Source organism: Argentina silus (genome assembly GCF_951799395.1).
Source record: "Argentina silus genome assembly, chromosome: 4".
Lineage (NCBI taxonomy): Eukaryota > Metazoa > Chordata > Actinopteri > Argentiniformes > Argentinidae > Argentina > Argentina silus.
Window position 1 is genome coordinate 15950676 of NC_139658.1, and position 25272 is coordinate 15975947.

Here is a 25272-nt window from a genome sequence, read left to right on the forward strand (position 1 = left end):
ATTTACAGACATTTCCATTGAGCGGAAGCAGGTGGGCGGAGTTCCACTTTGGAGCTCAGAGAACACAGACTGAGCTCGTTTACAATCACAAATGAACCGTGGAAACCGCGTGTTCGGGCATGCGCGACTCCAAACCTTCAGCGCGAGACTGATCATGCACGCGCTCACAGATCATCAGCATCAGTTCCTCCTTTCCCGTGCTTACTTAATGATTTGCCGTAAGGATAAACAGAAGTCAAGGCACTCTGTTCTGTTTTTGTTTAGTTTCGAAATGAAGTCAGCTGCAGATCGGGCTTGACGCGTTGTGAATTAAATTATCTTTTAATTATTATTATTATTAAAAAAAAATTTTTTAAATAGATTGCTCTTTTTAACATAAAAATGCCTGAGTTTATCTCTGTCGATGAGTTTATAGCCGAAACCTTGGAGGACTATAGCTCTCCAACGACCTCGTCTTTCACCACGAAAATGTCAAGTTGTAGAAACGCAGTAAACAACATTGAAGAGGTAATGCAGCGTTTAATTTGTACATTTCCATTCATTATGGTTGTCATTGAGCGCTTATCGATGACTGTAGCCTACTCTGAATGAGTAAGAGAGAGCGAGTTTTGGTGGCTTGCCATGGTAACGTAACATGCCCGGCACAAAGGTGTGCCTTGCAATTCAGGTATCGACCCACTATCGTTCAATCTGTTGGATTGGGGTTGTCGACTCAGCGCTTGACGTTTTCCTTTGTGTTCGCCGCCCATGTGTTCTTTTCCCATATTGCATATTTATATCACCCCAAAGTCAGGTGCAGACTAACATGCGTAAAAGCGTCTTTTGTAGCCATGTCCTTTGTTTACATATTTGCTCTATATCAGGAACCATGAATTAGACTACTAGTATATAATGGTTAAAAAACACAACGTTGTATTTGTGTTGTCATTTAAACCATAGCTGCCGTTTTTTATTGTGACACCTTGGCCTTCATTTTTAGTGAGCAACCCTATATGCTTGGTAGTACAGTAAGAGACCTACTATTCAATTCAATTAAATTCTAACATGGTGAAATTATAGACTCATTCCTGAATTTGAATTTGAGACATGGATTTGCTGCCCAGTGCCCACCGACATAAATGATCTTATTACTATTGTACTATTGTGATGTTTTCATTTTCTTCTTTTTTTGTGCTGATATTAATTGGTTATTGATTGATTTTTTTCTTTTGTATCTGTGGTCATCAACACTGTATCATGACCACATGATTTAAATGAGCTTTAAATCTGGCTTTTTATTTATTTAAAGACAAAAAATAAATAATTCAGTTGACTTGTTTGATACATCATTGAAGTGCATCATAACGTGTTTGCAAAAACTGTATCACCTGACACTTTGAATGGGCAGAGAGCAGGTGTGTACATGTTGACCAGCTGTTTGTGACCAGTTCAAGGATTAGCCCAGCAGAGTATACCTATGCGTCTCTCTGCCAGTTATTGCGGTGACAGATTGGAGAAAGCGTTAGAGGTCAGAATTGGAACAATGCAAGAGAACCCCCGCCTCTAATACAGAGGGACATGTTACCATGGTGATGACCCAGGCTGTGTATTGCGTTAGCGAGCTCCATGGTGGAGATGAGCACTATTTGACAAGCTGAGCCCTAGCAGTGAGACAAGAATCTGGAGAGGTCCTCACTTGCCTGGGGTGGTTGTGTGTGTGTGTGTGTGTGTGTGTGTGTTTGTATTTGTGTGTACACATGTGCGTGTGCATGTGTCTGTCACACAGGACTAACACCCTACCAAACAGAAAGACTAGGTCATTATTTGTGCAGTCATGAAGTAATTGAAGCAAATCCCAGGACAGGATGTATGGTCCTCCTGCCTCTGGGGAACAATAGACAACATTCAGAGCCACATCCATGGCCAAGGGCATGGCATCATGCTGCAAAACATGGCTACAATGCTAGAACTTATTAGAATTGAATTACATCTGCAAGCTGTTTTCTGCTCCCAAAATGTATTATTCTATTACATGGACAACGTTTTGTCCCTAACTGGGGCTTCTTCGGACAAGGTTATTCTCCCAAGTGCACCTGTATTTCAAAATTTGTTGACATTAATAGTCCTGCAACAGCAATTAGTGACGTTTGAGTTTGGTGCACTGCATTTACATTTAGGCCATTTAGCAGACACCTTTATCCAAAGCGACTTACAACAAATACATTTGTTTAAGTAAGTGAATCATCTATCCATCAGTCATCATAAGAAAAAGTAATCAATGCTTGGACCAGGGGCCATTGGCAGTCACAATGCTAGAAGAAGGAAACATTATTATTATTATTTTTTTTATTTTTTTTAAACATGAGAGAAACTTGTACAGGGGGTAGTGGGGATGAAGAGGTCTTTAGGAGGGACCGTTAAGATGTAGCCTGAAGAGATTGCTCTTAAATCTATGGCGGAAGATTGGTAGTGACTCTGCAGTCATGACAGCAGTTCCACCAGCGGGGCGCCAGGACAGTGAAAAGCTGTGACCGAGTAGTGCGGCTGCTGTGTCCACGCAGAGGTGGTGGTGCCAGGCGGCCAGCCGAGGTGGAAAAGCGGAGTGATTGGGCAGGGGTTTGGGGGCTGACCATTGCTTGCAAGTAGGACGGGCCCTTTAACGCCCGGTAGGCGAGCACCAGGGTCTTGAATCTGATGTGAGCTGCTACCAGGAGCCAGTGAAGGGTGCGGAGGAGGGGAGTGACATGGGAGAATTTGGGGAGATTGAACAACAGACGGGCGGCAGTGTTCTTCATGAGCTGCGTTACAGTAGTCAAGGCGAGAGATCACAAATGTTTGGACCAAAAGTTGCGCTGCTTCTCTGGTGAGGAATGGATGTATCCTTCTGATGTTGTAGAGGAATAATCTACAGGAGCGTGCTGTCACTGTGATGTTCGCCACACAGGATAAGTGGTTGTCAAGGATCACCCCAAGGTTCTTGGCTGTATGGGAGGAGGTCACAGTAGGGTTCTCTACTGTGACGGTGAAATCTTAGAGAGGGCAGGCTTTCCCAGGGAGGAAGAGCAGCTCAGTCTTGTTAAGGTTGAGCTTGAGGTGGTGGGCTGACATCCAAGCAGAAATGTCTGCAAGACACGCAGACACACGTGTTGCCACCTGTGAGTCAGAAGGGGGGAAAGAGAGAAAGAGTTGAGTGTCATCTGTGTAGCTGTGGTAGGAGTAACCATGTGAGGAAATTACCGAGCCAAGAGATTTGGTATAGAGGGAGAACAGTAAGGGCCCTAGGACAGAGCCCTGGGGGACCCCAGTGGTGAGGGCTCGTGGAGAGGACAGCGATTGTAAGAGCGATTGGCCAGGTAGGAGGCAAACCAGGAGAGTGTAGAGCCAGAGACGCCCAATTCTGAGAGGGTGGAGAGAAGGATCGGGTGGTTTACTGTGTCAAATGCAGCGGACAGGTCCAGAAGAATGAGAACAGAGGAGAGGGAGGAAGCTCGAGCAGAGTGGAGGGTCTCTGTGACAGCAAGGAGAGCAGTCTCAGTAGAGTGCCCAGCCTTAAAGCCGGATTGGTGAGGGTCAGAGAGGTTGTCCTGAGAGAGAGTTGGTTAGAGACAGCACGTTCAAGGGTTTTAGATAAGAAGGAGAGAAGGGATACTGGTTTGTAGTTATGGACAGCAGACGGGTCAAGAGTTGGTTTCTTGAGAAGAGGCTTGACTCTGGCTGTCTTGAAGGCCGCTGGGACAGATCCTGTGAATAGAGAGGAATTGATTAAGTTGGTAAGGAATGGAAGGAGGTCTTTGGAGATGGATTGGAGAAAGGGGGAGGGGATAGGATTGAGGGGGCAGGTGGTTGCCTGCTTGGAGGTGACCATTTTTAGAACATCATCAGGAGAGAGGGTGTAGCACAGTGGGTTTGGGAGGAGAAGTAGCAGTGTTGGTGAGAGGTAGAGGCAAAGAGCTGCTAATGTCATCAACCTTCTTTTCAAAGTAGGTGACAAATTCATCCGCAGATGAGGGGGAGGAGGAAAATGTGGAGAACAGTTTCCTTGGGTCAGAGGCAGAGGATTGAATGGTAGTAAGAAGCTTTAGCAGCTGATGCAGATGAGGTGTAGTTGAGGAGGAGAGAGAAATAATGTTCTAGGTCATCAGGGAGGCCAGTTTTTCTCCATTTCCTCTCAGCGGCCCGGAGCCCTATTCAACAAACTTGCAGTGTTTCAGACAGCCAGGGAGTGCGTGGAGAGGATTGTGCTGGCCTTGAGGTCTGTGGATAGAGAGAGTTGAGAAGGATGAGGAAAGAGTGGACAGGAAGGTGGAGGAGGCTGTGTCAGTGGATAGAAGGGAGAGGGATTCAACAGAGGGTGGGGCAGAGAAGACAGAGGAAGAGAGAGCGGTGAGTGAGAGGGTACGCAGGTTGCGACGAGAGGATACAGTGTGGGTAGAGACTGACTGGGAGGGGGAGGATTTGAGAGGAAGGAAGAAGGATAGAAAATGATGATCAGAAACCGGAAAAGGGGTAACAGTAAGGTTGGAGGTATGGGAGGATCTGGTGAAGATAAGGTCGAGTTGATTGCCCGCCTTATGAATCAGAGGAGAGTGGGACAGGGTAAGGCCGAAGGAGGAGAGAAGGTCTCTCCGACTGGATGTTAAAGTCACCCAGTAGTGTGAGCGGTGTGCCGTCTTCAGGGAAGAAGCTGAGAAGGACATCCATCTCGTCTAAGAAGTGGCCAAGCTGACCTGGTGGACAATAGATAACAACAATGTGGAGTTTGACAGGGGAGGTGACAGAAACAGCATGGAATTCGAAGGTGAACATGGCCGATGTGACAGGGGAAGGACATTATGTGACCACTTAAGTGAGATGAGGAGTCCTGTTCCTCCCCCTCGACCAAAGAGTCTAGGAGAATGAGAAAAGGAGTAGGCATCAGAGAGGCCTGCCAGAGTAGCTGTGTTTTCCAGTGTAATCCATGTCTCTGTGAGAGCAAGGAAGTGGAAGGACATGAAGCAGGCTGAAGCCGCTTTCCGGACCCCTGACTGGCAGTTCCAAAGTCCTCCCGCGACAGTGAGGTCGTGGTCAGTTGAGCATGGTGGGTAGACGAGATTAGATGGGTTGTGAGTGGGGGTGTAGCGTCTATGTGTCCTCCTGAGGGATGAAATAACAGGAATGGGGAGGAAGCACATTGTGATAGAGGGTTTGTGGGAAATACAAGATGTAGGTAGCACTCAGCGGTACACTCAGAATAGTGAAAAAATAATAAAATAATATAATAAAAATACTTTGTAGTTTGATCTTCAGTCCTTCCTCGGTGGACTCCACAGATTTACTCCTTCGTCTTCGTGTCAAGCGTCTTCATGTCAGTAGGCTGTTGCAGAGGCTGTTGCTCTATGATCATCGCGATAGAAAAAAATAAATATATATATATATCAATGGAATTTCAGATTTTCAAATTGCAATGTACATTGGTGAAGCGTTCCAGGTATACAAGCAACTATGTACAAAACATACAGAACATTTATAGAATATATATATATTATTACTCATACATGAGTTTATCAATACATTATAGTCCATGTTCACACACATAAATGGTTTGAAATCCCATTATTCATTCAGACCTCCGAGTGACAAGTGCCAAGTCTATGAATCCTGAATGACTCTCTTCAGTAGACGTTGATTAGTGTTTTTTACAGTAGAGGTTGATTTCTTTACAGTACATCAGTTGCTGTTTTCTCTTCCTATTGCCTCTGGATCCACAGTATCTTCCATCTGCATCAGCATTTTGGTTTGTTTGATTGGGAGATTGGGCTGTTGGGAGATTGGGCTGTCTGTGAATGTCAGTAATTAGTGAGGTATGGTGTTAGATTTTTAAGGATAAAGAGACAGGCACCTAATCCTTGATTTTCCCAGTTAGATGCAAGGTTGTTCAAAGGGGGAAGGCAGGAGGGGGTAAAACAGGCTTCACAGTTTTTGGGGTAATGATGTTCCAGTGTCTTAGGCCTAGTACGTGTTCAAAGCAGAGAAGCAGAAGAGCAGAGGTGGACCACCCAAGACTGTGCTGTAGATTATGCATTTTGTGAAAGGACCTGTAGACTTGAGCTTTAAAACACTGCTGAGTGGCATGGTAAATTGGTAGTGATCAAGGAATGAGATCGCATGATCTCAAGAACGCTCAAGAATGCTCAGTGGAGAGCGCTGTTTTGGTCCAGACAAAATCTAGTGTTGTGGTCGAGCACTGGCCTTTACGTACCATTTGTACTGGTTTGTTTGTTTGTTAACATGGATATGCACACTTTGCCATTATTAGAAAAGGTAAAATATTGTAAGTTTTCAAATGTTCAGTGTTGCCAAAGAGGGCACCCTTGTTTTAAATAAATAGAAATTAATAATGCTCTGTTAGCAGTTTGATTGTATTTTGTCCCTGTTCCACATGACTGACATTGACTGTGAAGATGAGCATATGCTCAGGACGGGTTTTGAAAGCAAATTGAAATTCAGTCGATTAAGGAAAGCGTGCCAATGGAGTGGAAAAAAATGGCACAGATAATTGAAGTGCATGGTTAATCCCACCCCCTATTTTTTGGGGTGTTAATCATACATGCACCCTTATAATGATACTGTATGCCTTGTCTTGTCCTCATATACCAAGAGAGAGAGCTTCCCAATGCTCTACTCTTTTCTTGATTTGAAAGAGTAAGCTGGTTGGTGTAAGCAATATGGTAAATACTGTAGGATACAAACTCACTCAAGCCAATGCTGTTAAAACCAATCCTTTGCTTTTAATTCCATACAGAGGAGTGCTCAAGTGCACACTTCAGTGGTGAATTGGGATGAGCCATAGAACACTTTGATACAGATTAGAACTCCACATGAAACGGACCATAGTAGGGTAGGCTGGGCCCAGTGCTGTGGCTTGAACACAGGTTCTGTAGTTATATGAACTCCTCCACGTAAGTCAGTTGTCCTGATGCAGCATCAGCCACATATGCTCTGCATATGTGTAACCTAGTGTAATAGGTCTATGATTTTGTATATGATGTATCTAGCTAATGGGCCTAAACTTTAAACTTTTCCTTAAAATTGCCATCTGCAGATGTCTGGCCCACCACTTTATTTGCAATGTGAAAAGCGTGGTGTTGCACCTTGTTAATGTAACCGAGACAGTTTTGCTAAGCGACTGCCCTTAAATGACAAGATATAAAGGACTGCATATAACTTCATAGAAGTGACTGAGATTCATCAAAGAAAGCAGTGCCTCCCATTGTGGTGTTTTCTGTGTGGATTTCTAACCAACCACACACAGGGCACTGGAGTTTATATGGATAGGTTAACATCACAGTCACATCACCAACGGCCATACCAACGGCGTTACGGCACTGTAATGTGAACTGCAACTCGCAGTAACAACTCACGGTGATCTATGAGATCAAAAGTAGCACATTTGTGTAGCGAGGCTCGTTTCAAGTAACGTAGTTGTACACTTCGAGTCTATTTTCCTCGGCAGCAAGAGGTGTAGATGCAGAGAAATAATAATAAATTCACAAATAATCCCTAAATCATATCATCCTAAAACTAAGTAGGAAAATTGCTAAAAGCACCCTGCACACATTGAAAGGTTTGGTATCGCATTTTAGGCTTATATTAAAAAAGAAATGTAGTGTTGACACAATTGTAGATGTCACGCAGGTATAGGCTACTTCAAATAATTTAAATTGCAGATTAGTTGTTGAGGTTTCAAGATTGCAGCCTCCCGTTATGAAGTGTAACCGAAATTATTTTCAGATAGCTTCCCTTTATTAAATAAAGCCTATTTTGTCATCAGATTGACATTTGTGGCCATGCATCTCGTCTCAGTCTTGAAAACTGTGTTAACGGAACCATGGCGGTACTCTCTTGTGTTGGTGTATGCTCTCATGTCTCGCATTGGTATAGTTTCGGTATAAGAGGTTGGGGTTAAACGAATGGATTAAGTCTACATGTACAGTAGTGTCACCAAAATATATAATAGAGATCGACATCTGCTTGATACATGTGGAAGAACACTCAAAATGTTCATTATCTAATCTGGAAATACTGTCCTTTATCTCTATGTGATATCTCTACAGGAAATATCTCAGTCTTGACCATTTGCTGGCCTGTGCAGTTGATATGGAGCTACGATAAGCTCACTTCAGTGGCATGGTATAGTGAGCAAGGTGAATTACCAGTGGCGTACATGTAGTAGTAATTCACAGGGATGAAGCACTAGTCCAGTGGAATAGTAGTAATTCACCACCACCCTCATTGGTTTCATGGCTTAAAAGAGCATACTAAGGAGAAGGTGTTGGTGTGGAAGAGATGCTGATTGTGTGTGTGCGTGCGTGTGTGTGTGGAGAAGGAGCGGGCATAGAGAGAGAGGGAGAGATGCTGATAGTGTGCGTGCGTGTGTGTGTGGAGAAGGAGCGGGCATAGAGAGAGAGGGAGAGATGCTGATTGTGTGTGGATGTATTTAGTGAACCATCCCCTGATAATAAAACATGCGGAGGACACTGCTGGTGGCTAGGAGAACGTTATTGAGATGGAAGAAGAGTCTGCAGTTTTTAATGACCTTCAGTGACAATAGGTGCCTAACTACCGTGCGTGTGTGTGCGTGTGTGTGTCTGTGTGTGTGTGTGACTGAGAGAGTGAGCTGATTCCTGTGTGCATGTCCTTCTACATATACGTCCTGAGGCTTTTTAATGAGCCCACATGATGAATTGTGTGACTCTTACTTGCATACATATTAAAGCACTGATTACTGCTGCAAATAAATCAATGTTCAGAAATGAGAAAATGGCCTCTCAAGAAACATGAGAGAATTGGCTTCTGGAATTCGCTGTGATTTATGCCGATGTAATGCAGGGTCCTCCCCAAAGAATGTAAGAGTGACGCTGCGCCACTCTGTGGACTTCGGCGCCACTATGTAAACATTTCAAGGCAAATTAAGCTATATATTTAGTAATGATAGAGTAACCATCTTTGATCGCTAATAACATTGTTGTTAACAACGAAAGTGAAAGCGTTAAGGTGTTTCTCAAAGAATTCAGCGTTTTAGCAGTCTTTTTGCGCATTTTGACATTAATAAACGTGAGTCGGGTTTTGATAATGCAACCCAGCGCCACGCTGTTCAAAAATCCTGGGGAGAACCCTGCAATGGAAACTAGTTTAGCCTTACATCTCAAAGGCAGCCAATGCCATACCTAGGATGTATGTCCATGTTCTCTCCAGTGTCCACTGTGTTGATACACAGGTTAGTGGAAGGGTTGTTATAACCATAAGCATGACCATTGAGTCAATGGGAGTTAAGGCCAGACACATGGCTGCTGTGGCAAACAAAGGTTGAAAGGCTGGAGCTGTGCTGAGTATGGAGTTCCCCTAGTCTACAACCTGCACTGTCAGGAGAATTTCACCCTCACATCACAGCTTCTAATCAGGAATCAGAGACAAAACACTTTGTAAATTCAAAAACACACTCACGCACACACACACACACACACACACATATATACATATATACATACATACATACATACATACATACATACATACATGCATACACGCACACACACACACACACACACATATATATATATATATATATATATATATATATATATATATATATATATGAGAGAGAGAGATACAGTGCCCAGTGAAGCATTTTCTCTTCTTTTGGCTCTACACTCCAAAAGTTTGTATTTGACTTAGAATTTTGGATTACTGAAAAAAATCTGAAACATAGCCACAACCTTAGACTTGCCAAAAATCAACAGTTTGGAACATCCATCCTGGTGACCACAACAATCGTAAACAGGCTGGTATGTCAAGGAAGACTTCTATAGTGGATGACCGAAGAATGCTCACCATAATTAAGAAAAAAATACAAAACAACTGGCCCACAGATCAAGAACACTCTCCAGGAGGTAGATGGGAATGTGTCAGAGACTATCATCTACAGAATACGTCACCAGCTAAACTATAGACGCTTCACTGCAAGGTGCAAACCACTAGTTATCCTCAAAAAGTATGGTCGCTTATAGTTAGCTAAAAAGTACCCTAAAAGCCAGCAGAAGTCTGCTTGTGGACAGATAAGATGAATATTATCATGTACCATAGTGATTGCAAGAGGACAGCTTGGAGAAAAAAGGATCTGCCCAAGATTTACAGCATACCACCTCATCTGTGAAACATGGTGGAGGGGGTGTTAATGTTAGGGCATGTATAGCTGCCACTAGAACTTGTCTAACTTGTCTAATGATGTAACCACAGCAGCAGAATGTATTCTGAAATGTACAGAAACATCTTGTCAGTACAAGCAAATGCCTCCAAATGCATTGGATGGTGCTTCATCATACAGCAAGACAATGACCCAAAACATACTGCCATAGCAACTATGGAGTTTTTCAGGGCCTAAAAAGTTTTTGTCCGGCCAAGTCAACAGCCTTAACATGCCTTTAATTTCCCTATGATAACATTTTAGCCAAAAAAATACCTGATAACAAACAACAACTGAAGATGGCTGCAGTACAGGCTGGACAGAGTATCACCAGAGACGACACCCAGCGTCTGGTGGGGTCAATGGGTCACAGACTTCAGGAAGTTATTGCATGCAAAGGATTGTCGACCAAATACTAAACATGAGTGCTTAATTTGGATACATACATTTCATGAATCTGTCCCTTTTGGATACCCTGACAGGAGGACTATGCATGAAATATCTACACAAATACCATCAAATGAAAGCTGAGAATATCTACTTTAACTTCAGTTGGAGTGTGAAGAAAAATGCTTCACTGTCCCATTACGTACACAGGGCACTGTATATACACACACACTGTCTATCACTATTATCTCCACACAATGCAAGATGATAGAAAATATAATACTGTATATCAAAGTGTGTGTGTGTGTGTGTGTATGTGAGTGAGAGTGGCAGGTTGATGACTCTGCTGTCTTTGTTGGTTCCTTATGATAGGATTCAGTCCCCATTGCTATTTAAGAGGTGTGCTATTTGGAGACACAGTCAAAATGGTCTGGCCTTTTACACTCCTAAACAGGACTCATCATCACATTGAAGGAATGTTCATAGTGCTCTGTGTTCTGTTCAAGCAGAGAAAGGGAGCGAGAAAAATGAAAGGCGATGTTGTTGAGTGGTGACACAGGAAGTTTCCATTGAAACTGGGGTTTATTGCGACAGCTAAGCTGATGAGGACATAGAAGGCCATTTAGGGTGATCATGAACCAAGTTCATGAACCAAGTGTAACTGAGGTTGTTTGGTGAACTATGCTCGCAATGGATATCCTTGCCTGAGACCCAAAGACTTGTGTTCTCACCACAAGTTAATGCCTTGGCTTTGGCTTGACTGGCCAACATAGTTTTGTGATATGCAGGAAATCCCAGTCAAATCATTTCAAATAATTTATTGCATGCTTGATATAATCAACACATGAAGGCAAACAGATGCTGGGCTCCAATTTGCTTCCACTAAACAGTGACGGGCAGCGCTAAAACCATGTGCAAAGACCGTCTTGGTAATTTGGTGTCACCTCAAGGTGTGTCTGCTCCAACCAATACTTTGCACCAATATGGGCAGAGCAGTAAAATGGAGTATTCAGAGGACTTGCCATGGGGAGTGAGTAAATTAGCCATTTCACATTCAATAATGAACATTATACAACAGGTTCATCAGAACAAGCAAAGTCATGCATTATTTCCCAAGGCTTCCCAAGGCTGTGGGACATACTAAAAGTGAAACATTTAATGACAGACAATAAAATAATTTAAACAAGTCCAAGGAAGTCCAGCAGCCAGTTGCAGAGGGAGGTGTTGAGCCCCAGCTGGTCCAGTTTACAGATCAGTTGTTGTGGGATTATGGTGTTAAATGCTGAACTAAAGTCTATGAAAAGCATTCTCACATATGAGTCTGCTTTTTCCAGGTGGGTGAGGGCTGGGTGGAGAGCAGAGCAGATTGCGTCCTCTGTGGAACGTTTTGCTCGGTATGCAAACTGAAAGGGGTCCAAGGTGGGGGGGGAGGATGGACCTTTAAGGAAATTAAAGGTCCATTAAATTAAGGAAACTTATTTTAAATTTTTATTTATTTTAAAACTTATTTTAAACATTACAGTAAGGAAACTATCGAAAGGAACTAAAATAAAATAGATCAAATCCTTTCAAAGTAATTATAGTACTTAGAGTAGTAAAGTAGGTTACCAAAATTTAACAAAAGTGTAATACTAACATGAGTAAAATAAAATAAATCAAAGAAATTAAAGTGAAAGAAAATAGATAGGAGTAGAAGGAATTACCAAAAAACTAAAGGAAATAAAACCAGATACAAATAGATATTACAGTGCTTGAAGTAAAATAAGGAGAATAAGTCTTACCCTATCTGCCCCTAGTCTGTCTAACTTATAATAACTTTAGAGAGGCTCTGTACAGTATCAACAGTGACCACTGCCGAAATACCCTTGAATCCTCTATCAGCCCGGCTGATTTCTCCAAAGCAGCACTGTACCCTCAGCCGAGGATCTACAATGGCCCACTTCCTAGTACAAGTGAAGTGTACTCAACCTCTAGCAATCCTTTCCACTGAATATAGGCAGCGAAAAGAGTGAGCCTACTTCTGATACTAACAGCAATTCAGACTGGGGGCTTACCGATTTGAAAACTCTCTCCGGAGAGGATTTTGGTTGTGGAACCCTGATTGGGCTAGACCTCCTGGTCTCTATAGGGATCCGTCCTCCTGGGAGATCTGTGGAAAATGGCCATAAAAATACACCGAACAACCAGTTTTGTATAACCCTGTCCCTTCATGAGCTCCTCTGAGCATAACTGTTTCACGTGAGCAAAGCTTCTCGGTCCCCTTGACATTTATAGTTCCTCCTTACCCCCCCTCTGGGTCGTCCTTGACTATTACTTTATCAGAACCCACTGCCTTCTGGACTCAACCCAAACTTCTCTCAACTTTGACTTAATTCCCCTTTCTCTCTTTCCCTTTCCAATTTATTACATTTCAATTGTATTTGTTACACATAGTTAGACAGATCAGTTTCATCCTTCAAATCATAAAACGGGTTAAACCCATTTCAACATAAATCGATATCCCACTGCTTTTCTATAAATCGATATCTATATCTATAAATCGATATTGCCCCCACGATTGACCAGGCTCTTTCTGAGCTACAATCTGCATTCACTGTCCTGCAGAGAGCATTTGTTGGGCTGAGTGCTTAATGCTGGAAAGACAAAATACAGTGCATTCGTAAAGTATTCAGACCCCTTCACTTTTTCCACACTTTATGTTACAGCCTTATTCTAAAATGGATTAAATTCATTTTAATCAATCTACACACAATACCCCATAAAACAAAGCCAAAACAGAAGAAATTTCTTTTTTAGACGTGTGCTAATTTATTAAAAATAAAAAACTGATATCACATTTGTTGGCTGGCCAGGATGGGACAAAGATTTGTCATCTCATTTGGTACCAATGATGGTTTTTGAAAATGGACAGAGTAGATTGTTTAGGCAGCAAAGCTATTGCTTCTAGGTTGTAACATAGCTAGCTACAGTACCTTCAGGAAGTATTCACTGGACTTTTTCCACATTTTGTTGTGTTACAACCTGACTTTAACTTTCCCTGATTTACACAAAAAACCCTATGTCAGTGAAAAATGTCAGTTAAATGTAATTCAAAATGTAAAACTGAAATGTCTGGAGTATTCATCCCCTTTGCTATGACATTCTCAAAATTAGCTCAAATGCAAACATGTCTTCAACAAGTCATTCAATAAGTTGAATTTAGTCCATCTCAGTGCAAGGATAATAGTTCATGTGATTTCGTAATAAATCTATTCCTTATGCATTGGAATCAATTACACACTGTATAGATCAGGTTGTCATTACAAACTGAGCAAATGGAGAGGAACAAAACTGCTCAGGAATGCTACCCTGAGGCCTGGTGAGACTTACAAAAATCGACAAAGTTGAATGTCTGAGAGGAAAAAAGCACAGCCGATGAGACAACATCATCCCAGTCACCAAAATGGGTCTATAACCGAGTGGTCAAAAGTAATCCCTTAATGAAAACAAAGATATCTCACATCCATAATTGTGTTTGCAACAATAAATTCAAGTGATACAGCAAAGAAAGTGTCTGGAAATGTGTTTATTTGGTTTTACTACAAAGCATTAAGTTTAGTGCAAATCCAACACATGCAATGCAGTTTCTGCACCATGCCTCGTGTGAAGAATAGTGGTAGCTGCATCATGTTATGGGCATGCTTGTCACCGGCAGGGACTCAGGAGTTTGTCAGGATCAAGAGAAAATTATGAAATTAACTGACTTGGTAGTGACAGACTTATCCACACAGTGTGTAATTGATTCCTATGCAAATAAGAGACCCTATAAAAACAAAGATATTAATTCCGAAAGCACATGAACCGTTATCCTCCAGAAGATGGACTAAATTGAACTTATTGAGTAACTTGTTGAAGAAATTTTTGCATTTGAGGTAATTTTAGGATTGTCATAGCAAAGGGGGTGAATAATTGTTTCCTACACATTGTTCCCTACACATTATACACACAATATTAATGACTTAAATATTTTAAATAAAGTTGCCTTTGGACAGGGCAACCTCCAGATTAACCAGAATTACATTACATGTAATTTAATGTATGAACAAACAAAATTCCAAGCTGCATCTTTACTTGTCAGCCATAGAGAACTGATATTCCATACTGGCCGATAAAATCTTCTAAAGGGGGCTTTTGACCATTGTCTTGGATTCCTCATGTCCAATCATTATCAGGTAGGACTTTGGTTAAATCTGATTTTTAACTCCAAAAATCTCAGATGGTGGGTGATCCCATTTTGTCCGTTGATTTGACATTGAGTGACCCAATATGGACATTGTAGAAGTTCATCATTCGGACATATTACTTCCTGTTCTGATAAAAAGCTATTTTCTTGTTATTTGATATTTATTTTCAACAAATACCACTAATAACTTGCTGTTGCGTCGTGGTGACAATCAGTGACATTTTCCTTTAAGTCAATGTAATGTCTGTGTTCTTGTTCCCAGACCTTGGACTGTGACAGGACTGTGCTGCAGAAGATGAAGAAGGCAGCTAAAGCGAAGCAGGCCTCAGGCCAAGGTAAAACCACAGAAGTCACAACCATCAGTATACACAAATTCTCTGAAATTCTCTGATTACCACTGTAGTTGGCAAAGATAACTAGTAAGATGTGAGGTCCAAGTTGAGTTGGGAGGTATACAGAACCAAACACCCCCTGATATGACACGCTGGTACCAGATGTAAGAATTTGTACAGGAGATGCTCCACTGAGGCGTTGCACCATCAATGAATTCACTTAGATACAAAGATTTGACTGTTTGAAAGTTCACTGGTGTTATTCATGTCATATCAACCATACAGGAAAGCAACCAAGGATATTCCTTTTTTGTAAAAATGATAAGGGTACAAGACTGTGTACCAAAATAACACTATATGAACTACATATTCCAAGACCAAACACTGGCGCACAGGAGATGAACCTGATACTTTTTGTAACCTGAAATAATATGATTCAGGTCTAAAATAACAGTACAGTGTTATTATTAGAAATATTAAAGATTTATTTTGTGATCAAAATGAGCAAGTGTTGAGCTATATTCATAATTTTATGAGTGTTGAACATCAGTTTCAGCTGCTAGTCATCGCTGTTGTTCGACCACTGTTCGACCAGGTTACAACATGTTATTGGTCTGGGAGCATGGTTTGAACCAATTCCTGACAATACAGGTTGGAAATCCAACTCATGAGGAACAGAGAGGACAGACATGCACTTCTGGTACCAAAAGTAAAAGCGGCGGAGCCGACTTTGGCTCTCTATGGAATTCACAGAGTGCATATGTTGCATTTATGTGTAGAGAGGCAAATGCCATTTTATTTACATTTACATTTTCTACATTCAGCAGACACTTTTATCCAAAGCGAAGAAGAAGGAAGGATAAACTTTTATTATTATTTTTTTAACAGAAGAGGAACTGTACAGAGGGGTAGTGGGGGGTGAAGAGGTCTTTAGGACGGACAGTCAAGATGTAGCCTGAAGAGATGGGTCTTTAGTGTACGGCGGAAGATAGACAGTGACTCTGCAGTCCTGACAGCAGTGGGAAGCTCGTTCCACCAGCGGGGCGCCAAGACAGTGAAAATCTGTGACTGAACAGCGTGACCGCTGCATCCTTGTAGAGGCAGCGGTGCCAGGCGGCCTGCCAAGGTGGAAGAACAGAGTGATCAGACAGGGGTTTGGAGGCTGACCATTGCTTGCAAGGCTGTTCTCTTTACTGCCCGGTAGGTGAGCACCAAGGTCTTGAATCTGATGCGAGCTGCTACCGGGAGCCAGTGAAGGGTGCAGAGGAGGGGGGTGACATGGGAGAGTTTGGGGAGATTGAACACCAGATGGGCAACCACATTCTGGATGAACTGCAGAAGTCTGATGGCGGAGGCAGGGAGCCCGGCCAAGAATGCGTTGCAATAGTCAAGGCGACCCACACCCTATGTGGGAAATCAGTTCTGACTGCCCTAGACAATATTACATCAGATAATAGTGTTTTTATTTGATATAAACCACAAAATAACATTTATAATAGCGTTTTCAATGCGTTTCTATCAGTTGGAGGGCAAAGTTTGCAGAGCCTATTGTGATGCTTCATGATGATAACCTATATAGGACAGCAGGAGATGACTGTTGCTGACAAATTCGCTCACCTTCCCACACTCCTTCCCTCATACATTCCCCCACAATATTGTAATTCCCTGCCCATCACCGGCATTTGAAAAGAGAGTTTGTTCTGTCTGTATAAATTACTGAACTCAACTGAATCATCTTGATTACCTCACTTATCGCAGCAGAGATGTTGGTTCTGTGATCTGTCTAATGTTAGCCTACGATGCGGACTAAAAGAGGCATCACATCCTTTGTCCCAGGCAGCATACAGCTTATCAACAAGCTTTGATTACATGATCTCCCAAATGATGCATTTTATGATGTTTTATGATGTTTTTATGATGTTTCTATTATGTTTTTATGATGTTTTTTTACGATGCTTTATGTTTATGTTATATGTTTGATGATGTCATTTGATGTTTTAAGCTCCTTGTGCAAAGCAAATTCCCCTTAGGGGCAATAAAGGTTTCATTCATTCATTGTTTGTTATCAAACTTGTTTGTTATCAAACATTTGATTGACAAAGATTTGATCTTATTTCGAAAATATTTATGGATTTTGATGGTATAGAATTTCTCTTAAGATGTGATTTTGATATTCCTAAACTGCCTGTCAAGTTGTCCACATTCCATCAGTAAGTCCTTCATTATTGGAAACACAACTTCACTCCTCACATGAACTACCCTTACCAAAGACTGTTATCCTTCACCTTTGAAAAGGAAGAATATATTACAATATTACACAAGGAGTGCTATAGTTAGAATAAGAACTAGATATCTCTTTCACCAAAAGCAAAAGAAGTATGCTTCAAAACAATGAATGATATTTATCGGTATATGTATATATGTATAAAGAATATGTGTATTCTTTACTTGTAGATTGTCTGAATCATTTTGGGATGCACTTCAGAACAGCATTACAAATAATCATTTCATTATACCAACTCTAATTTATAGCAACATCAAGTTTGGTTTCTTAATCGAGGACAGAAATGCTGAATTTTTGTACAATAACACTATGTTATACAACGTTTATTCTTTTTATGAATGAGTTAACATTATTTTTAAAATCCTTGAAATTATTGAGATCCAAACAAGCCCTGCGTCTATACAAAAGTTTATGTACATTGAATGACCAAACCCCTATGTGAACTGTCATTTTGTGTTAAATTTTTGTTTGTTTGTTTGTTTGATTGTTATTATTTGTTTTATACCCCCCTCAGTCTGAATTTTGAAAATGTTTCAATTTCTATGAGAAATGAAACTGCAAGAATAAAAGGAAAAAAAGTACTTGCATAGTAGAGCAGGGTCGGAGTGCAAAAGAAGGCTGATTTTTAACGCGGTAGGAGACTTTTTTAGGAAGTAAACACAGATCTCGTGTTTCGATAGCTATGATGCAGCTGCACGTGAAATTATGATAAGTTCAAGACTGTATGTATTATGGATTGACCAGAAATACACATGAAAAGGATTTTGCGTAAACTTTCCCTTTTAAGAATCATATGGATAGTGCAATGTAGATAGGCCGACTCCATCTGCACTGATCTGTCTCGTATCTCACAAATGGTCATGAGAGATCAAAACTAGCCCAACAAAATGTTGCTCAACCTTGGTTACAATGTGTAGTCTACTGTAACTGAAACCATAAATCTGTGAACTATTTTAAAAAAAATGTCTCCAGTGAATTTTTAGTTACATGACCTTGAAACTAGCAAAGGACTTTGGTGGTTGAAGGTGCAGCCGTCATTTAGTTTGGAAATGCACATGAAAACTAGCGTATTATAGATTGTAAGACAGCCAGCTGAGCCACTCACATTTCACATGAAACGAAACGGCTGCTTTATCTGCAACTGTGAACTTGAACTTAAGCATATATCAATTATTTAAAAAATGACTTCACACAACAGTAACTAGCAATTTATATAGAATTTTCATGGTTTTGTAACATAAGTAGCACTCCTATGGAAAGCAATGGGAGGGCGCATGAATCTCACAAATTGGGATCTGTTTTATCACGGATGCTGTCTAATCTTCAGATTGGTTCCATGTCCTACAAGACAGGTCGGTCGAGGCTCAGAGTGTCGCATAGGAATGACACCACCTGTCCTAAGACAATGATGGATAGTGTTGTTGATGAGCTTCACAAGGTCATTGTTCTTGACTGGAATATGTGCTCCTATGAGCCTCATCCTTGCCTTTAAGTCAAGACTGAATGAGTGAATATGCCTAAGAATGTATAAGGTGATATTGACTTTAATGTGTGCTTGTGAATCTTATTACCTGTATTTATCTAGGTAGGTTATTGAGAACACATTCTTACTGTACAATAATAGAGCCTCCTTTTCCCCTGACCACATCTAAAGTTACACAAATTCAAAGTTGCTCACAGTTCTATGTTCTTATGAACATACCTAAACAGAGCCTCCTGTCTCACTCTCCATGTAGATCACATCTCCCACCTGGAGCTGTTCATCTTCTCTATGGAGAAAGTTGCTGTCAACCTCCACTCTAATGGAGAACAGGAAGTAGCCTCTGCCTTCACCAAGTTTGCCGAATTCTCCAAAGAGCTGCTGATGCCAATGAAGAACCTGGTAAGAAGGGAAGGCAGGGAGGCAGGAAGGGAGGGAGAGAGGGATAGCGGACATGCATAAAGATGCCGCAGTCAGTTCTATTGGATTCCGATCCAGTGACTGGGAAGGCCACTGAAGAACACTGAACTCATTGTCATGTTCATGAAACCAGTTTGAGACAACTTTTGCTTTGTAACATTGTGCATTATCATGCTAGAAGTAGCCATTAGAAGATGGGTAAATTCTGTCCATGAAGGGATGAACATGGTCAACAACAATACTCAAATAGGCTGTGGCATTCAAGCGAGGATAGGTTGGTGTTAACGGGCCCAAAGTTTGCCAAGAAACCTCCCCCCACGCCATTACACCACCTCCACCATGAGAAGGTGTACAGGTGTTCCTAATAAAGTGCTCAGTGAGTGTATGTGTGTCTTCCTTGTAGCTGAAGAGCATGCTACACAACATCAACTTCTTCCTGGACTCTCTTGTCAAAGGAGACCTAAAGGAGGTGAAGGGGGTGAGTCCAAATGTCATCTTGCCTTTCCCTCAAGTATTACAGATGTTGTATCGTATATTTGTAATGATCAACTCTTCTAATCTTGTCCAACAGTTATTGTAAAAGAGAATTTCTCAAAGACTTTACTTGGATAGATGAAGATTGAATAAAGTAATGAGAATGTTTTGTTCTTATCTCTCAGGATCTGAAGAAGCCGTTCGACAAGGCATGGAGGGACTATGAGAATAAATTGTGAGTGTGCTTTCACGGCTCTTTCAAGCGGTCCACGTGAGGAAATAGTATGACTTGACCCAACATTCTATGCATTTGCATAGCATTCATATTTCCCAAGGCCATCTGAAACAGATGCTAAGATCAATCAAGAATCCATAATTTGTTGACAAAGGGTCAATTCACCTTTTCCACTCCCCTAGAACACCCCTGGCCAATTGTATACAAGCCTGTGTCGTAGCACTATTTTGGAAAGTGCTTTTCAGCGTTCGTCAATGAAATATTTCTTTCAAAGGATCTCATTCCCTGATCACTACCGATTAAACAATCATTTAGAACCATTAGTAATGCTTAAATGTTACATCCTACACCTTTAACTGATATGAAATGTACCCTTTGAAAGCTAAGAGTTCTGTATTTACTGTAACAAGCCTCTCTTGAACATACTTCCCTGTTTCCTTTCTTCAAAGGCCTGAAGCCAAGTCATATAATGATCAGTCACTTCCCAGTGATTCTCTATGCAAAGGGCCACAAGTCAGATGACAAAACTGTGTGATACTGACAAACTTCCTCCTTGATCCCTGAATTTTATTCAGACTTAGAATCAATAGTTTTTTTCTGTCTGAGGTAAATCATCATAGTATCCCTTATCAATATCTTCACCTAATTGTGTGGTTACAAACATATACAATTGGCATTTTTCATAACATTCTAGCTGCTTAAACCATGGTGAACCATGGTGCTTGTGTTTGAGATAACAGTTGAGACAAGCAACTACATAACAGTCGGGCTACACTGTAGTAAAAGTTGTTTTCATCCATTTGATCTGAGATGTGAGCAGTGTGTTTTTGAATCTGAGATCATGCCCTATGCATTGTTGATCCGGTTGACCGATTTGAGCTGTGAGCACTGTGTTTCTGGGTCTCTGTAACCCTCAGCACCAAGATCGAGAAGGAGAAGCGGGAGCTGGCCAAGCAGTATGGCATGGTGCGGACGGAGGTGAGCGGGGGGGAGATCGCAGAGGAGCTTGAGAAGGAACGGCGGATGTTCCAGCTGCACATGTGTGAGGTGAGAGTCTGGAGGTATAACAGATGTGTTTGTGAGGTGAGAGTCTGGAGGTAGAGATGTGTGTGTGTGTGTGTGTGTGTGTGTGTGTGTGTGTGTGTGTGTGTGTGTGTGTGTGTGTGTGTGTGTGTGTGTGTGTGTGTGTGAGAGAGGTGAGGTGAAAGACCAGAAGCTTGTTTAACAGCTTGGTTGTTATTAAGAATGTGTTGTTGCTACAGATGTGTGAGTAGAGTCAGGTCCTTATGAGGCTCCTCATGAGCAGATGTGTTTGAGAGTCTTCGGTCATATTAATGCAGTCTGCCGAGAATATGGTGTACATTAAACTTGATCGATTAATTGGGGTATTGATTGTAGAGAGAACTGTCTTTAGTTCTATACAGCTGCATGTCTTCCTTTTAAAATTAGTAGTTTCTCTGTTGCTGTCTTAAATCATGCTGTCTGTCTGTATTGCTCTGTACAGGCACTGAATACACCCTTTTGCTGTTGTTGTGAAATGCTCTATTGACACTTTGGGTACATTTCAATCAATAGTCTCTCGTGGTCTATAGTCAATCCCCTTGTTTCCTTTAATCTAATTATACTAATATTACACAGGCTTGGTTAAATTCATTTGGCATCACCTGCCCTATTCTGCAATATCAGTGCAGATAGAGGAAAGACTTTTTTCTGTGTAGTTGATGAATGATTAGACATTGAGAGAGAGACACACACTCTCTCTTCCCCTGTGTCTTTGTTACAGTACCTCATCAAAGTGAACGAAATCAAGACCAAGAAAGGTGTGGACCTGCTTCAGAACCTTATCAAGCACTACCACTCCCAGTACAAGTAAGGCAATGTGTTCTGTGTCTGAGCGATTTCTCCACTATTTAAGCTGTATGTTGGCCATCTAACAAAGTGTCTTTTGTGAAACATTCGTAAGAAAACTGTAAAAGAAAGAAAGAGGAAGCATTTTGCTTTCTTTTAGCCCTAGACTCCAACAGTTTGGATTTGAAATCAAACAATTACCATGGGGTATATTATTTGGTGATGCTCTGCCTGTACTGCAGCCTTCTTCAGTTGTTGTTTGTTTTGAGGTCTTTTTGCCTAAAATCTTATAATCAGGAAATGAAATGCATGTTTAATAGGATTTAAATCTGATGATTGACTTGGCCAGTCAAGGACATTCCATTTTTTGCCCTGAAAAACTCCCTAGTTGCTTTGGCAGTATGTTTGAGGTCATTGTCTTACTGTACAATGAAGCACCATCCAATGAATTTGGAGGCATTTGCTTTTACTCAAGCAGCCAAGATGTTTGTGTATACTTACTGCTGTCAGCAGTAACATCATAAATTAAGACAAGTTATCCAGTTCTTGTGGCAGCTATACATGCCCAAACCATTGTGGTATGCTGTAAATCTTGGGCAGATCTTTTTTTCTCCAAACTTTCCTCAATAACTCCGGTACATGATAATATTTGTCTTATCTGTCCACAACACCATTTTCCAGACCTCTGCAGGCTTTTTAGGTGCTTTTTAGCAGGACAGTAACCTGACCATCCTTTTTGAAGATAACTAGTGCAGTGCAGTGAAGCCTCTGTAGTTTGGTGGTGATGTATTCTGTGGATGGTAGTTTCTGACACATTCACACCCACCTCCTGGAGAGTGTTCTTGATCTGTGGGACAGTTCTTTTGGATTTTTTCTTATTTATGGTGAGCATTCTTCGGTCATCCAATGTAGATGTCTTCCTTGGCCTACCAACCCGTTTGCGATTGCTGAGCTCACCAGTGCTTTCTTACTTTTTTTAATGATGTTACAAACTGTTGCTTTTGGTAAGTGTAAGGTTTTGGCTATGTTTCTGATTGATTTTTCAGATATTTCAGCCTCATAATGGCTTCCTTGACTTTCATTGACATCTTTTTGGTCCTCATGTTGACAGACACCAATAGCAGACTCCAAAGGCAAATCCGAAGCCTAGAATCAATGCTAGACATTGACAGCAGTCTTATGCCTCCACTAATGATGTTACGGAACACACCTGACTAACCAAAAACACCTGTCAAGCCAATTTTCCAATACTTTTTGTGCCCTGAAATAGGGGGGCTATGTATAAATATCTGAAAAAATAAAACATTGAATTAAAGCTGAGAATCTCTACTTTAACCTCATAGTAATTGTTTGATTTAAAATCCAAACTGTTGGAGTGTAGAGCTAAAAGAAGACAAAATGCTTCCTCTTTCTAATACTTATGGAGGGCACTGTAACACTATGGGGCAGTTAAGCCATATCCTAGACTTGCACTTGAGACTTTACATTAAATATACTTTTTAGCATAGAAGTAGGTTTAATCTAGGTTAGAGAGACTGGACCAAGATTTTGCCTTTATGTAGACTAGAAGTAAATATGGAAGGATTAGGTAGTCTGATTGCATGATCATATAATGCAAGGGACAAGATGAGAGCCAGCCTGAGAGAGAGAGCCCCCCCCCCCATCAAGCCTGGCTTGTGCTACAACACATAGGGACACAGGGACACACGTGCAGGGACACACACACACACCTCACCACACCTTTTTCCTCCCCTGTGTTAGTTTCTTCCAGGAGTGTTTGTTGGCCACAGAGAAGCTGAAGCAGTATATGGAAGAGCTGACGGGGGCCCTGGGCACTGTGAGTGTTCACTGTTTTCCAGCATGTTGGAGTGTTCAAATGACAACTGTACATGAGCGTATAATGATGACCACCATGCTGGCGGGCACACAGCCATGCCTGGGGCTGTCCTTCAGGGTCACCACACCAATCCTACTAAACACCAGCCATGCCTGGGGCTGTCCTTCAGGGTCACCACACCAATCCTACTAAACACCAGCCATGCCTGGGGCTGTCCTTCAGGGTCACCACACCAATCCTACTAAACACCAGCCATGCCTGGGGCTGTCCTTCAGGGTCACCACACCAATCCTACTAAACACCAGCCATGCCTGGGGCTGTCCTTCAGGGTCACCACACCAATCCTACTAAACACCAGCCATGCCTGGGGCTGTCCTTCAGGGTCACCACACCAATCCTACTAAACACCAGCCATGCCTGGGGCTGTCCTTCAGGGTCACCACACCAATCCTACTAAACACCAGCCATGCCTGGGGCTGTCCTTCAGGGTCACCACACCAATCCTACTAAACACCAGCCATGCCTGGGGCTGTCCTTCAGGGTCACCACACCAATCCTACTAAACACCAGCCATGCCTGGGGCTGTCCTTCAGGGTCACCACACCAATCCTACTAAACACCAGCCATGTAGGAAGTAGATTTCTTGAGGGGGTGCTGCCTAAAATGTTGTAAGGGTGGTGAAGGGGGGGCTGTGCATGTTAAACAAGCAATTCTGGTGACTTTTGATGGGAGAATAACATAGTGGGTAGTGCAAGTGAAAAACGTAGAATGCAACAGCAGTCACACAATTTAACCAGTAGCCTAGATGACAAAAACTAAAAAGACACCCAGATATGACATAATACGCATTTAATCAGTCTGAAACAATAAACATCTAAATGTTGTGTTGAACAATAAACACAATGCTCAGAGTTAATTAACGAATAGTTGGAGTGGCCAGGAATGTGCTGGGAGGGGAGAAGAATGTGTTTTGAGTCTGTGTCTGTGGAATGAGAGAGAGAGAGAGCGAGACCCTGAAGGACTAAAACGTGAGACAATCCCTTAGCCCATCGCGGGAAGGGTTCCAAAGAAGGAGGGCAGACTTATTTTTTACCCCTTCATGTACCCTACACATGATGATGAGTGAGTGTTCTTGTGGATTTAGGATGGGTAGTATGTTTGGGATGGGTAGAATGTGTTTAAGTGTGTTGATGAGGATGATGAGTGTGTTATTTAGCATGCTCTGTGTGTGTGTCTGCCCAGATCAAACATAGGCAGGATGAGGAGAAGAGGCAACTCTGTTCTCTCAGAGACCAGCTCCGACCCTCACTGCAGCCTGAGCTCAAAGAGGTGAGAACACACACACAAACACACACACACACACACACACACACACACACACACACACACACACACGTATGGCTGTCAAACAAAAAAAAGTGTTGCTACCCTGTATAGAGGGAAGTGATAACAACAGCAATGGGTTCAAACAACAGGGGATTGTTTTGGTGTACCCACCTTATTCCAATTCTTCATGCCAATATACAGCAGGGGAAAGATGTGACTTATAAAC

The 25272-nt window shown here is 41.8% G+C and overlaps 1 protein-coding gene across 1 annotated transcript in view; it reads left to right on the plus strand.

The window, feature by feature from the left end:
* Positions 1–381: 381 nt before the first annotated feature.
* The window catches only part of unm_sa1614 (un-named sa1614), a gene marked incomplete at its 5' end in the record, with an annotated part of 52653 nt that continues 27762 nt past the window's right edge, over positions 382–25272 (plus strand). The window contains 9 exons of the mRNA XM_083667835.1: positions 382–507; positions 15073–15145; positions 19163–19308; positions 19730–19804; positions 19986–20035; positions 20953–21082; positions 21819–21904; positions 23645–23720; positions 24963–25049. Of these exons, the coding sequence (XP_083523961.1) occupies positions 382–507; positions 15073–15145; positions 19163–19308; positions 19730–19804; positions 19986–20035; positions 20953–21082; positions 21819–21904; positions 23645–23720; positions 24963–25049 (849 nt within the window). The remainder of the gene's footprint in view (positions 508–15072; positions 15146–19162; positions 19309–19729; positions 19805–19985; positions 20036–20952; positions 21083–21818; positions 21905–23644; positions 23721–24962; positions 25050–25272) is intronic.